General features: G+C 45.5%; 1 protein-coding gene across 5 annotated transcripts in view; it reads left to right on the top strand.

Annotated features, from left to right (window-relative positions):
* LOC132571063 (zinc finger protein 883-like) overlaps nucleotides 1-15,022 on the top strand; it is a 661,721-nt gene that overhangs the window by 133,965 nt on the left and 512,734 nt on the right. Inside the window, exon 1 of one of the 5 annotated variants that reach the window (XM_060237716.1) lies at nucleotides 11,917-11,984. The exons of 3 other annotated variants lie outside the window; for them this stretch is intronic. In XM_060237716.1, coding sequence (XP_060093699.1) covers nucleotides 11,925-11,984 — 60 coding nt within the window. In that variant the 5' untranslated portion in view covers nucleotides 11,917-11,924. Of the gene's footprint in view, nucleotides 1-11,916; nucleotides 11,985-15,022 lie in introns of those variants that run through there. One more of the 5 variants, XM_060237718.1, reaches the window with a different exon arrangement.

Raw genomic sequence — 15,022 nt, 5'->3', positions numbered from 1 at the left:
CAGCCCCATGCAGAATTCCTCCAGGGTAGCCCAGTAAAAGGAGCCCCACGGCGCAGAGTGGTAAAGTTGCAGTCCTAAGCTCTGCTCACGACCTGAGTTCGATCCAGGCAGAAGCTGGGTTCAGGTAGACAGTTCCAGGTTGACTCAGCCTTCCCTCCTTCCGAGGTCGGTAAAATGAGGACCCAGCTTGCTGGGGGTAAAGTGTTGTAGATGACTGGAGAAGGCAAGGGCAAAACGTTGTGAAAGCAACGTCACCCCAGAGTCCGAAACGACTGGTGCTTGCACCGTGACCTTTTAGCCCCATAAAGCAGGGGTGGCCAACGGTAGCTCTCCAGATGTTTTTTGCCTACAACTCCCAGCCATCAGCCATGATGGGAGTTATAGACAAAAAACATCTGGAGAGCTACCATTGGCCACCCCTGCCGTAGAGCTTCGCTGATGACAGCCTGACTGGATCTCTTCCTGGAGAGGACGGGAAACGTTTTTTTCATTGGCCTGCAGCGCTGAAAGGGTTAAACCCGCAGAGCTGTTCGGCTAGAGTGGCCAAGCAAGGGGGGGGGTCGGGAAGGAGGAAAGGCTCATTTCCTGGGGAGGGGGGGGGTTGCTTTTGCAGGATGACAGAGGGCTGTAGAGAAGCAGCAACAGGGAAAAGGCCTGCAACTGGATCCCCTGAAGGTTTCCTTAGGAGTAAGTCATTGGGGGGGGGGGGAGAAGCTTTGAGATCTTGGAAGGGAGGAAGGCTGGGGTCATTCTCTGCCAGGCAAATATCTGGACATTTTTTTGGGAGGGGGGGCATGCATTCTGGGAAAGGAAGGGAATAAAACCATAGAGTCCTTCCCCCAATACAGCCATTTTCTCCAGGGGAACTGCTTTCTGTCAACTGGAAATTGGTTGCAATTCTGGGGGAACTTCGGAATTTGACAGCCCTGTTAGGCACCAGTTTTGTTCCATGATTTAAGCACGGTTTGAAGGGGGCTACAATCAGTTCTTTCATTACAAGAAAAATTAAATGTATCTAACATTCTGTTCCTGGTCATTTTAATATGCAACTCCCCCCCCCCCTAAAAAAACACCCAACATTAAAAGGTGGTCTTTTTTCCCTGGTTGGATGACTAAAGAAGAAGAGTGTTAAAGCTGCAGTGCTGCAGTCCTAAACTCTGCTCACAACCTGAGTTCGATCCTCGGTGGAAGCTGGGTTTTCAGGTAGCCGGTTCGAAGTTGGCTCAGCCTTCCATCCTTCCGAGGTTGGTAAAATGAGTACCCAGCTTGCTGGGGGGAAAGCGTAGATGACTGGGGAAGGCAATGGCAAGCCACCCTGTAAAAAGTCTGCCGTGAAAACGTTGTGAAAGCAACATCACCCCAGAGTCGGAAACGACTGGTGCTTGCACAGGGAACCTTTCCTTTCCTATACTCAGAGTCTCAGAGCGGTCACAATCTTTTTTACCTTCCCCCCCTCCCCCGCAACAGACACCCTGTGAGGGGGGTGGGGCTGAGAGAGCTCTCACAGCAGCTGCCCTTTCAAGGACAACCCCTGCGAGAGCTTTGGCTGACCCAAGGCCATTCCAGCAGGTGCAAGTGGAGGAGTGGGGAATCAAACCCAGTTCTCCCAGATAAGAGTCTGTGCACTTCACCACTAGATCAAACTAGCTCTCAAGAAGGGGCATAAGGAAAGGGAATTCCTGCCTGTGCTGAAATCAACCACAGCCCCATTCTGTGACCCTGATGTAGGTCCAGTGTGGGGCTGGGACTACCAGTTGATGTCCTAGGACTGCCCAGCAAAGGAGCCAGAAATTGGAGAAACTCTGGCCAAGGTGCTGATTGCCTAGCCATGCCAGGGAAGATAATGGAAACAGCACCAGTGCCCACCAATCACAGCACGAGGTGACTCCCCTCTGATTGGCAGAGAGGGGCGGAGCATGCTGATGTGGCCACGCCCCCTGATGCCAACCTTCGACAGACACAGGACCAGGGGGAACAAAAGGCATGAGGGAATACTTCACTGTGAGAGCCCTGGCATGAGTGACAGAAGCACACCAGGGGGCACCACAAATGTGACTGTGAGAAATGTTTCGCGAACTGAATGCACAGAGAGAGAACATGGCTGTTCCAGCCGCATTGCCCCTGCCCTATCACTCCATAGCTCGTTTGGTGGAGGCATCCATAACGCAGTGCCATATTCTCTCTCATGCACTGGAGTTTGGGTGGGAGAAATCCCACCCTTCTGCCAGGCAAGTGAGGTAAAGACCCCCGGGCAACACAGCAGGGAGAAACACAAGGACACAGTCCCAAGAGGTGTGGGTTCAGGTCTTACAAAAGGAGATGCTAGCAAGAGTACAAAACTCATGTTTTGACAACTAGCAGGCTCGGATGGCAGCAAATGGGATCACTTGGTGTTTGTCACCAAGTTTGGTGTAGTGGTTAGGTATGCGGTTTGGTGTAGTGGTTAAGTCTGGGGACTCTTATGTGAGAGAACCAAGTTTGATTCCCCACTCCTCCACTGGCAGCTGCTGGAATGGCCTTGGGTTTGGGTTATAATATTTGTATGGTCTTGGGTTAGCCATAGGTATTGCAGGAGTTGTCCTTCAAAGGGCAGCAGCTGTGAGAAAGAAAAAATTACATTCCAAAATTATTTCTCCATTAACATATTACATTTCACATAAATCTTAATATTGCTCTCTTAACAATCTCTATAATATATTTTGCAGAAGAAATGTTTATTGCTTTTCTGTAATTGATGCACACTAATAATTGTCAACATTGCATTTTTAAAAGAAATATTTTCACGCTATTCTCAATCATTGATGTTATTATTCTGGATAATTTCGGTAGTCCTATGAAGTTGTTCTTTTTTTTCATTGCTTTACATAGACACCACATTATATCTTGTATTTGTGTCTATAACAATTTTGTTATCCTGTAATATTTTGCAATAATACTCGTCATCAATTAAAAATTCATACAAAAACATTACATTTTTCTCCTCCCCCCCCTTTTTGTGACCTCCAACGGTGAGCCACTTGTGGGAAGAGCGGGATACAAATCTTAAATAAATAAATAAATATTTTAAGTAAATTACTAAAACTAAAAGGTAATTTTTTTCAAATAAAGAATCTTCATTAAAAAAGATAAAAAAGAAATCTTACAAGAAGAAAATAAAAAGGAAAGAAAAAACCATATATAATAATTATAATTCATCTTCATTATAATCCTTTAGTCCTTGCCAAAAGAAAGTTAAAAAGAAAGTATATTCCCACTTTTGACTATAGTTCATGTATACTTCCTCCAAAGTTCAGCTATTGTCAAAAATCGCCAAGTATCCTTTAACCTTCCATTGTTTTTCAACATATATATAAAATTTTCCCCATTCATTTTTAAACTTCTCAAGATCATTTTCTTTTAAGATTCTTGTAAGCTTGTCCATTTCACTCCAATGCATAACTTTTAAAGTCCAGCCCCACTTTTATGGTAATTTATCCTGCTACCACATCTGCGCATATAATGTCCTTGCAGCTGAAAGCATGTACCAAATTATCATTCTATCTTGTTTTGGAAATTTTTCCATTTGTAATCCCAACAAAAAGATGTCTAGTGCCTTCTTAATATTATAACCCAAAATTTTTGAGATCTCTTGCTGAGCCACTCGTGGGAAGGGGGGGATATAAGTCCCGAATAAATAAATTAAAAAAATAAATTTGCCAAAATCGTTTTGCCTTTTCACAAGTCCACCACATATGATAGAAAGATCCTTCATGTTTTTTACATTTCCAACATCTGTCCAACACCTGATTGTTCATTTTTGCCAGGTTCTTAGGTGTCATATACCACCAGTACAACATTTTAAAAGTTTTTTTAATGTTATAACATGTAGATATCTTCATAGAGTTCTTCCATAAGTACTCCCATGTCTCCATCTGTATTTCCTTATTTATATTTATTGCCCATTTTATCATTTGAGATGTGACTACTTCGTCTTCCGACCATTTCAACAATAGTTTATAAATTCTTGAAATCAATTTTTCGTTATCGCCAAACAGCATTTTCTCCAGTTCTGTTTGTTCTTGTCTTATTCCATCATTTTTAATGTCCTGTTCAAGTAAACTTTTAATCTGTTGCAATTGAAACCAGTTATTTATATTGTAATTCTTCAGCCGATTTTAATTCCACCTTCCCTCCATGTATTTTTAACAATTGTTTGTATGATAGCCATTTCTCTTCATTGATATCCGAATATAATTTTATTACTTCTGTTGGCACAATCCAAAGCGGTTTCCTTTCATCTCTATATCTTTTATATTTTAATCATGTATTTAACAAATTGCTTCTTGTGATGTGTAAAAAAACCATCCATCTTACTTTTCGCATAACACATATATGCATGCCAACCAAAAACATTTCCATGACCTTCTAGTACTAGTAGTTTTCTATTTAATAATGCCATCCATTCCCTAATCCACACCAGGCATACTGCATCATGGTACAACTTTAAATCAGGCAGTTGGAAACCTCCCCTTTCTTTTGCATCAGTCAAAATTTTCATTTTAATTCTTGGTTTTTTCCTGGCCCATAGAAATTCTGAAATTTTCCTTTGCCTTTTACTAAATTGTTTGTTATCTTTCACTATTTCTCTATAATATATTGACATCGTCTTTCTATACTAGTTTGAAGTAATTTTTTCTTTTCTCTTTTTCTTTACCCTACCCGCCTTCCTCCCTCCCAGTTCCTATACCTGAATTTTCCTTTTTCATTTATTGGAAAATAAAAAAATTGTTATATTAATATTAATAACAAGAAGTGTGCCCCAAAGAGAGGAATAAGGAATGGTGGTACCAATGAAATTTCAATATTGTGTGTTTGCAGTGTACACACACTTGTAGCATGCATGACGTTCGTACGGCACTGGTGTGTATTTAGTGGGGAAGGAAACTGGTGGGAATACATGAATTGCGAATGCAATTTTATGAACAATCTGCCTTAATCTGTAATAATCTGTGGGTTCCAAGTATAACTCTGTGACATTTCAAAAGAAAGAAAGAAAGAAAGAAAGAAAGAAAGAAAGAAAGAAAGAAAGAAAGAAAGAAAGAAAGAAAGAAAGAAAGAAAGAAAGAAAGAAAGAAAGAAAGAAAGAAAGAAAGAAAGAGAGAGCAGCTTCTGGGAGAGCCCTCTCAGCCCCACTCACCTCACAGGGTGTCTGTTGTGTGGGGAGAAGATATAGGAGATTTTAAGCCGCTCTGAGTCTCTGATTCAGAGAGAAGGGTGGGGTATAAATCTGCAGTCTTCTTCTTCTGTTCTCTCAGAGCTGTTCTCTCAAGAGCTCTCTCAGTCCCACCCACCTCACGGGATGTCTGTTGTGGGAGGAGAAGATATAGGAGATTTTAAGCCGCTCTGAGAGAGAAGGGTGGAATATAAATATAAATCTGCAGTCTTCTTCTTTACTGCCTTATGCTAATTGGATAGCCAGAATGCCAAGCATTTTGACTGGTTCTCCTCTTCCCCATCTCTATGATGTGGGACTGCCAATAGCCAAGTAGGTCCTGAAGATTCCCTGAAATTACAACTGTTTGGAGCTTTTTTTTGGTAGAAAAAGTCCAACAGAAACACATTTTCGTATTACGCCACACTCTCTGATGTCACCATTGTTTTGCACAGAGTTTGGTTTGTTTGTTTTTTTGCAGAAAAAGCTCAGCAGGAACTCATTTGCCTATTAGGCCACACCCCCTGACACCAAGCCAGCCAGAACTGCATTCCTGTGTGTTCCTGCTTTTTTTTTTTTTTAAAAAAAAGCCCTGCAACTTGTTTTGTGTAGTACCACCTCTTCCTCCTGGCCTTGTGTATATCAGGAATGCGGCCACATCAGCATGCACATCAGAGAGCCAGTTTGGTGTCGTGGTGAAGTGTGCAGGCTCTTTTCTGGGAGAACCGGGTTTGAGTCCCCACTCCTCCACTTGCAGTGGCCAGAATGGCCTTGGCTCAGCCATTGCTCTCATAGGAGTGGTCCTTGAAAGGGCAGCTGCTGTTAGGGCTCTCTCAGCCCCACCCACCTCACAGGGTGTCTGTTGTCTGGGAGGAAGGTAAAGGAGATTGTAAGCTGCTCTGAGACTCTGATTCAGAGAAGGGCAGGGTATAAATGCAGTCATTTTTGTCGTCTTCTTCTTCTGACTACAGAGATCAGTTTGAGGGCAGAAAGTGTGGCTGCTTTGGAGAGAGGATTCTATGCTGTTATGCTCTTCCCTCCTCAGGCTCCAGCCCCAAATTTCCAGGAATTTCCCAACCCAGAGTTGGCAACCCTGGCTTTAGCAGAGTTTCTTGCCTCCCTCAGTTCCTCTTCATCCCAGCATCCCTTGTGCCCTAACTGATCTACATTTGCCCGACACCAGCAGGGCACCGTTGCTGCTTTGGGTGGGCATATCTCCTGACACACTGAGAGGCCACCCAGGGTTCTTCAAAGGCTGGACTTAGGCTTCTTCCCAAAACAGGCTGGACTCTGGAAAATGGTCCTTCTGTAAGGGTGAGTTGGGCCCCCTCATTTCAGTCTTATTGAAGAGATGCATGCAATAGAAGATGAAGAAGATATTGGATTTACATCCCACCCTCCACTCCAAATCTCAGAGCAGCTCACAATCTCCTTTATCTTCCTCCCCACACAACAGACACCCTGTGAGGTGGGTGGGGCTGAGAGAGCTCTGACAGAAGCTGCCCTTTCAAGGACAACTCCTGCGAGAGCTATGGCTGACCCAAGGCCATTCCAGCAGCTGCAAGTGGAGGAGTGGAGAATCAAACCCGGTTCTCCCAGATAAGAGTCTGCACACTTAACCACTACACCAAACTGGCTCTCTTGGAAAGGCATTACTAGTCCCTCTTATCCTTTTGGGGACTCTGGTTTACCTTAAGAATTATACAGACGGAGCCAAATGAATGGGAGGCTAAGCTTGAAGCATCTCTAAAAAGCCAAACAGAGACAGTTAACCTTTCCAGAAAACCAAGGCAGTGTATTTAAAATATCTTGGTATGTAATTTAGCAAGATGATATTAAACGCAGTCTACAAAGCATAAAGAGGACTTTTGTTCTGATCCACCAGGGCGATTCTCATGTGTCCCCTGAGCATGTGAAGGTTTGTGATGTACAGTGGTGTTTCTCCATTCTCATTTTTCTTGTGACATGTTACTCTCTGTGTCTCTCTGAGAGCCAGTTTGGTGTAGTGGTTAAGTGCGCGGACTCTTATCTGGGAGAACTGGGTTTGATTCCCCACTTCTCCACTTGCACCTGCTGGAATGGACCTGGGTTAGCCATAGCTCTCACGGTGGTTGTCCTTGAAAGGGCAGCTTCTGTCAGAGCTCTCTCAGCCCCACTCGCCTCACAGTGTGTTTGTTGTGAGGGAGGAAGATAAAGGAGATTGTGAGCCGCTCTGAGACTCTCAGTGGAGGGTGGAATATAAATCCAATGTCTTCATCTTCTTCTTCTTCTCTTTCTCCCCAGAGAGAAACCTCTCTTCGCAGCCAAGTGAATAAAGGCACTTTTTCACAGTTGGAGGTGACCCAAGACAAGGGTAAAGAGATGGAAGAGCAGGACCCAGAAGGACCTGGAACCATCAAGACGTCAAGGAAGGGCCCCCTTCTCCTCCAAGTTAGGAGTGGTGCTGCATTCTGGGAAAGACCTGTGCCAGAGATCCAGGCTAAGGACACCACGACGTCCGATGTACATCGCCAACACTTCCGGCAGTTCTGCTACCATGAGGCTGATGGGCCCCGAGAGGTTTGCAGCCAGCTCCATGGACTTTGTAGCCAGTGGCTGAAGCCAGAGAGGCACACCAAGAAGCAGATCCTAGACCTGGTGATCCTGGAGCAGTTCCTGGTCATCCTGCCCCAGGAAATGCAGTGCTGGGTCAGAGGATGTGGGCCGGAGACCAGTTCTGAGGCGGTGGCCCTGGCAGAAGGCTTCCTCCTGAGTCAGGCAGAGGAGAAGAGGCAGGCAGAACAGGTGAGGGGACTTCCTCCAATATGTCTGATTCAAGCAGTGATTCCCGTCTTTATCCCCTGCCAGGTATTTTTCCAAATGTTAATCATCCAAATGAGAGATTTTACAGCCTCTTCTACTAGAGGATTTCCGATCCCTCCAGATAACTCATCAGGTCTGCTGATGGAAGGCTGTAACGTCAAGGAGTTGGGCAGGATCTATTCCTTGGTCTATTACAGGGATGCCAACGGTAGCTCTCTCCTGGTTTTTTTTTGCCTACAACTCCCATCAACCCCAGCCATCATGGCCAATGACTGGGGCTGATGGGAGTTGTAGGCAAAAAACATCTGGAGAGCTACCGTTGGCCACCCCTGGTCTATTACAGTCCATCTCTTAGCCATCTCCCTTGCTGTTCTTTGATCTGGATAGCCCAGGCAAGCCGGATCTCATCAGGGTTGGTCTTTGCTTTTACTTGGATGAGTGACCTCCAAGGAATACTAGAGCCATGACAGAAAGTGGGCAAAGGCAAACTAGGTTTGGAACACTTTCCCTGTGAAGAAAGGTTAAAACGCTTGGGGCTCTTTAGCTTGGAGAAACGTCGACTGCGGGGTGACATGATAGAGGTTTACAAGATTATGCATGGGATGGAGAAAGTAGAGAAAGAAGTACTTTTCTCCCTTTCTCACAATACAAGAACTCGTGGGCATTCAATAAAATTGCTGAGCAGTCAGGTTAGAACGGATAAAAGGAGTCTCAGAGTGGCTCACAATCTCCTTTACCTTCCTCCCCCACAACAGACACCCTGTGAGGTGGGTGGGGCTGAGAGAGCTCTCCCAGAAGCTGCCCTTTCAAGGACAGAGGCTCAGAGCGGCCTACAATCTCCTTTCCCTTCCTCCCCCACAACAGACACCCTGTGAGGTGGGTGGAGCTGGAGAGGGCTCTCACAGCAGCTGCCCTTTCAAGGACAGAGGCTCAGAGCGGCCTACAATTTCCTTTCCCTTCCTCCCCCACAAGAGACACCCTGTGAGGTGGGTGAGGCTGAGAGGGCTCTCATAGCAGCTGCCCTTTCAAGGAACGAGGCTCAGAGTGGCCTACAATCTCCTTTCCCTTCCTCTCCCACAAGAGACACCCTGTGAGGTGTGTGGGGCTGGAGAGGGCTCTCACAGCAGCTGCCCTTTCAAGGACAGAGGCTCAGAGCAGCCTACAATCTCCTTTCCCTTCCTCCCCCACAACAGACACCCTGTGAGGTGGGTGGGGCTGAGAGAGCTCTCCCAGAAGCTGCCCTTTCAAGGACAGAGGCTCAGAGCGGCCTACAATCTCCTTTCCCTTCCTCCCCCACAAGAGACATCCTGTGAGGTGGGTGGGGCTGAGAGGGCTCTCACAGCAGCTGCCCTTTCAAGGACAGAGGCTCAGAGCGGCCTACAATCTCCTTTACCTTCCTTCCCCACACCCTGTGAGGTGGGTGGGGCTGAGAGAGCTCTCCCAGTAGCTGCCCTTTCAAGGACAGCTCTGCAAAAGCTATTGACTGACTCAAGGCCATTCCAGCAGCTTCAAGTGGCAGATAGGGGAGTCAAACCTGGTTCTCCCAGGTAAGAATGCACACACTTAACCACCACACCAAACGAATTAGAACAAAGTGCACAACTGTATCATCCCCAAACCATCATGCCCCTCCACCCCCTGGTCTGTGGAAAAATAGTCTTCCACAAAACCAGTCCCTGGAGCCAAAAAGGTTGGGGACTGCTGCTCTAAAAGAACTAGAACTTCTGACTAAAGGTTTGGAACACTTTCCCTATGAAGAAAGGTTGAAACGCTTGGGGTTCTTTAGCTTGGAGAAATGTCAACTGAGGGGTGACATGATAGAGGTTTACAAGATTATGCATGGGATGGAGAAAGTAGAGAAAGAAGTCCTTTTCTCCCTTTCTCACAATACAAGAACTCGTGGGCATTCCATGAAATTGCTGAGCAGACAGGTTATAACGGATAAAAGGAAGTACACCCAAAGGGTGATTAACATGTGGAATTCACTGCCACAGGAGGGGGTGGCAGCTAAAAGCATAGCCAGCTTCAATAGGGGATTGGATAAACATATGGAGCAGAGGTCCATCAGTGGCTATTAGCCGCAGCATATTATTGGAACTGTCTGGGGCAGTGATGTTCTGTATTCTTGGTGCTCACGGGGGGGGAGGGGCAAAGTGGAAGGCCTTCTAGCCCCACTTGTGAACCTTCTGATGGCACTTGGGTTTGGGTTTTTTTTTTTTTTTACCACTGTGTGACACAGAGTGTTGGACTGGATGGGCCATTGGCCTGATGCAACATGGCTTCTCTTATATTCTTATGTGACACAGAGTGTTGGACTGGATGGGCCATTGGCCTGATCCAACATGGCTTCTCTTATTACTAGAGAATATTGGGATCTCCTGCCTATATTACACATACTACAATAACTTAATTAATTAATTTCCTTCACTGCTTTTTCAGATGTGGGAATCATCCGTGAAGATAGAAGTGACATTCCCTGAGGCGGAAGGAGCTTCCTTGGAAGAAGGGCAGAGGGCGCAGGCCCTTGAGTGTGCCCAAGATGCCCTCTCCTCTGGTAAAGACTCTTTATGCTTGAATACAATTGGGTCACCAAGTGCATTCGATGGGTAGAGAGTTCAGGTAAAGGGGGGGGGGGGAATTAAACACCTCTTCACAAAACAAAGAGTTCGTTTGCAGGATTCCATGACCCCTGATTTTTTTTAAAAATAAGGAAGGTAATTCTTCACATTAATTAAACTATTCATATCTCACCCTCTCAGGGGTGGAATTCTATCAGGGGCTCCTTTGCATATTAGGCCACACACCCCTGATGTAGCCAATCCTCCAAGAGCTTACAAAAAAGAGCCTTGTAAGTTCTTGGAGGATTGGCTACAATAGAGGTGTGTATCAAAGATTTCAGGTTTTCACAGCTGGTAACATCATTAGGGTTTGTAGAACACGGCACTTGAGCCCGAAAGATTCTACAAACCCTAAAGAGGTGTGTAGCCTAATATGCAAAGGAGCTCTTGCTAGAATTCCACCCCTGCACCCTCTTTTCATAAAATGTACCCTAGTAGCACCTTTAAGACCAACAAAGTTTTATTCAAGGTATGAGCTTTCATGTGTACACACACACACACACTTCTTCAGATACAATGAAATGGGAGAAAACCATTCAAACTTATAGACAGGATTGAAATGCAAACTAGCATATACCATGATGTAGACCAGGGTGTCAAATGGAGCCTATGGGCCAGAACTGACCCTCCTGGGACTTCAGTGAGGCCCGCTGGGCTCTTTTCTTCCCCCTCCCCCTCCTGTTCTTAAACTTTGAAGCTCCACGGCTGCCAACGTTCTCTGCTCTTTCTCCCTTGTCTGGCTGCAGCAGAAAAAAAAGCTGCAAAGAAAACGCAGAGTAGTGGATTTTCTATTGTCTCTGGGCCCAGAGCGATAGGCCCCAGAGATGTTAATGGAAAATCCATTCCACTTTTCTCTTGCAACTTTTTCTGTGCTCTTTCAAGCATTCAGTGTTGGACTGGGTGGGCCATTGGCCTGATCCAACATGGCTTCTCTTATGTTCTTAACCTGGCCATGAAATCAGCATGCCAAGAGACACTCTGAAACTCGTTCCTATTCCCCTGGAGTCCTCAAATGCTCTCAAATCACACAGCATCATTTCCACTTCCTCTTCCCCTCCCAGTCGTGACACAGGTCTCACGGAAATCTGAAATATGTTGGCAGCATTTATAATCTCTGAGGCACCCGGCGCTTCTCTTCTGCTTCTCTGGGAATTTCGTAAAAAGCGTTTAAAATGTGTCGCATTTATGCAGGGCAAGGTTTCACAGCCCTGGGAAGGGGGCGCGTGAAGCAGGGTACAAACAAACCAATGGAATAGAAAGTCATGGCAAACACCCTTCTTTTCTCCTGTGTCTCCCTATCAGGAAACAGAGAGATGCTGCTGAGCCGTCCTCTTTTCAGAGGTGTGGAAACAGCTGCTGCACTTCCAGTCCAGGTAGGGAATTTGAGCAGGAGGCAAACACCGCCCGCCCCCCCCCCCCGCCCCCTGTTCTCAAGGTAGCTTTTGCTCCTGCACTTTTTGCAAAGTGACAGAGGCTCTGAAGACCACTCTACTCATTCCAAGCCAGACATCCTGTACCCACCCAAACTTCTCTCTTCCAGTGTGCAGTCTCTTTCTGGCGCAATCTCCGATGTGGGAATCTGCTTTTTCTTCCAGTGTCCCTTTTCCTTCGAGGAGGTGGCTGTGTCTTTCACCGTGGCAGAGTGGGCCCTGCTGGATCCGGAACAAAGAGCTCTCCACTGGGAAGTCATGCTGGAGAACTATGGGAGCGTGGCCTCTCTGGGTAAGGCTCTTTCCTAGGTACCAAGGGTGCGGATCGCTGTCATTGTGATGAGGCACATATCCAAGTATTGAAACACAATGCACTGTTCTGTCTCTTGTCCCATTTCTTGCCCAGAGGCAACTGAGGCCAAAGGTTTTGGCCGTCACCCAAGCCCAAGAAAGTGTCCCGGCTTGAGGCAAAGGAGGGGTGAAAGGCTCTCAGACCTAAGGAGCACAAGAGATATATGATTTTTTCCCCATGGGTAAGATAAATACGCGAGAGAAAGGAGGCCGTTTTTATTTAGGGATTCTACTTTTTTCTTATAAAGTTAAATGGAGCAAGTTAATAGAGAGAGGGTTATAGAGCAGGAGTGGCCAACGGTAGCTCTCCAGAAGTTTTTTGCCTACAACTCCCGTCAGCCCCAGCCAGCACGGCCAATGGCAGGGGCTGATGGGAGTTGTAGGCAACAACATCTGGAGAGCTACCGTTGGCCACCCCTGATATAGAGATTGTATGATTTTTTGTAGCTAGGTAAAAATAATAAGCATGGGAAATGAGATTGTGGCTGGGTATTAAATTTGTGTGTTTGTGTGTGTGTTTTTTAGAGCAATATGAATCTCCCAAAAGTTTAATGAAGTTAAATATTTAAATACTTAATCTAGATAAATAATTAATTTGGGTCAATTTACAATAAGGTAGACAACACAGGTATTTAAAAACTTTAAAGATCTGCTCTTGGGGGGTTTTTTTCCCCTTTTTCTTTCTTTTTAGCAATGGATTCTGTTGATATTGAAACATAAAGTAATATCTGTTAGGTTTTATTTTGGTCCTTTGCTATTTTTATTTTTTCTCTGTTGGAAATAATTAAGGTACTGTTAAGGATGACTCAGCCTTCCATTCTTCCGAGGTCAGTCAAATGAGTCCCCAGCTTGCTGGGGGGAAAGTGTAAAAGACTGGGGAAGGCAATGGCAAACCACCCCATAAAAAGTCTGCTGTGAAAACGTTGTGAAAGCAACGTCACCACAGAGTTGGAAACGACTGGTGCTTGCACAGGGGACTACCTTTACCTTTACATGAGCCCCGCAGCACAGAGTGGTAAAGCTGCAGTACTAAAGTCGGAGCCCTCTGTTTACGACCTGAGTTCGATCCCAGCGGAAGCTGGTTCAGGTAGCCGGCCCAAAGTTGACTCAGCCTTCCATCCTTTCGAGGTCAGTAAAATGAGTACACAGCTTGTGTGGGGGGAAAGCGTAGATGACTGGGGAAGGCAATGGTAAACCACCCCGTAAAAGTCTACCGTGAAAACGCTGTGAAAGCAGTGTCACCCCAGAGTCGGAAACGACTGGTGCTTGCACAGGGGACCTTTCCTTTCCTAAGGATAAAGAGATTATATTCATCTTCTCTCCTTATGATTATTGTTAGTGTGGTTAAAGTTAGTACTTATCCCTAATATGGTTAAAATAAGCTGCTGGGTTTTATTTTGTGATTGGTTTCTTGGCTTTTCTCGTTTGTGGATTTTAAAGATGAATAGTATAGATTTACATTATAAGTAATAATTGGTAAAATAGATATAATAAAATAATAAGACTGTAGAATCTCATTGTTGGATTGGGCTAAAATTTAAGACTTGCAGTTAGAAAGAATTTAGGATCAGGTTTGGAAGGTAGAAATGTAACAGCTTTATTTACTGCTTCTCTTTTTTCCTTTGTCTTATCCCCCCCCCCCCAACTCCCTCCCCTTTTTTGCTTCTGTATCCCTTCACAGTTCCTTCCCCTTTATACTGAAACATAATAAAAATTTAAAATCCCTAAGGAGCACAGGGCTCCATGGGGCATATATGGGGAAAAGCAGTCCTGTAGGTATGTTAGTCCCTGGCTGCCCTAGATGGGATCACAGACATCTGTTCTGACTATTATCTGGAAATGACCCATTCTCCCAGATACTGGCTGGCTTTGCAGGCGGTGATCTTGACCATGTTTCTGTCCTTCCGAGATAATTTTTACTCTTGTTTGGATTTCTGCCTTTTCCCATAAAAGAATTATCGCCAGGGCCGGATTGCCCACTCTGAAAAAAATAGAGGCTTTGTTCTGTAGCTCCTGTGTGATTAAGCAAGCCTGGCAAAGCAAGCTGTGACGGAGAAGGAAGCGAGAGGGAGAAGGAAGCAGATAACAGTGAGTTGCTTGCAGGCCTGATAAGAGCTCTCTGAGGGCCTGATCTGGCCCTTGGGCCACACATTTGACATCCCTGATATACACCTTTAACCCAGACCCAGATGAGCAGAACAGAAGCAATTTTTTTTTTTGAGTAAACACATTCCTCCTTTCCCTCCTCTCACACATGCTTTGCTAGATGTTGTGAGCAGAGCAGACACAACGGATCTTAGAAAGTTGCAAGTTTGGCAACACCTTCCCAACAGGCTGCCCTTGGTCTCTCAAAATGGCTGCCGTGTAGCCCAGCCGAAGGTCAGCTCTCCTTGAGGGCTCAGCACTCTCTAACCTCCTTTCTCCCCAGTAGGGAATATTTCAACTCTTCTTCTTACCCAGGAACTGGTCACCTTTTTCCAAGAGCACTGTAGGAAGAAAAGCCCGCAAAGCATGTCTGTCTTCATCCTGCCTCTCTAGCAAAAAACTCCCACCTCTGTGATTAAGAAGAGGAAGGGGGGAAGAGAGAGAGCAGTCAGTTGCCTTTATTTATTTATTTTTAAATTCGATTT

This window comes from Heteronotia binoei, chromosome 5 (assembly GCF_032191835.1).
Source record: "Heteronotia binoei isolate CCM8104 ecotype False Entrance Well chromosome 5, APGP_CSIRO_Hbin_v1, whole genome shotgun sequence".
Lineage (NCBI taxonomy): Eukaryota > Metazoa > Chordata > Lepidosauria > Squamata > Gekkonidae > Heteronotia > Heteronotia binoei.
The sequence above is the reverse complement of the archived record's forward strand: the minus strand, read 5'-3'. Positions and strand labels throughout refer to the sequence as shown.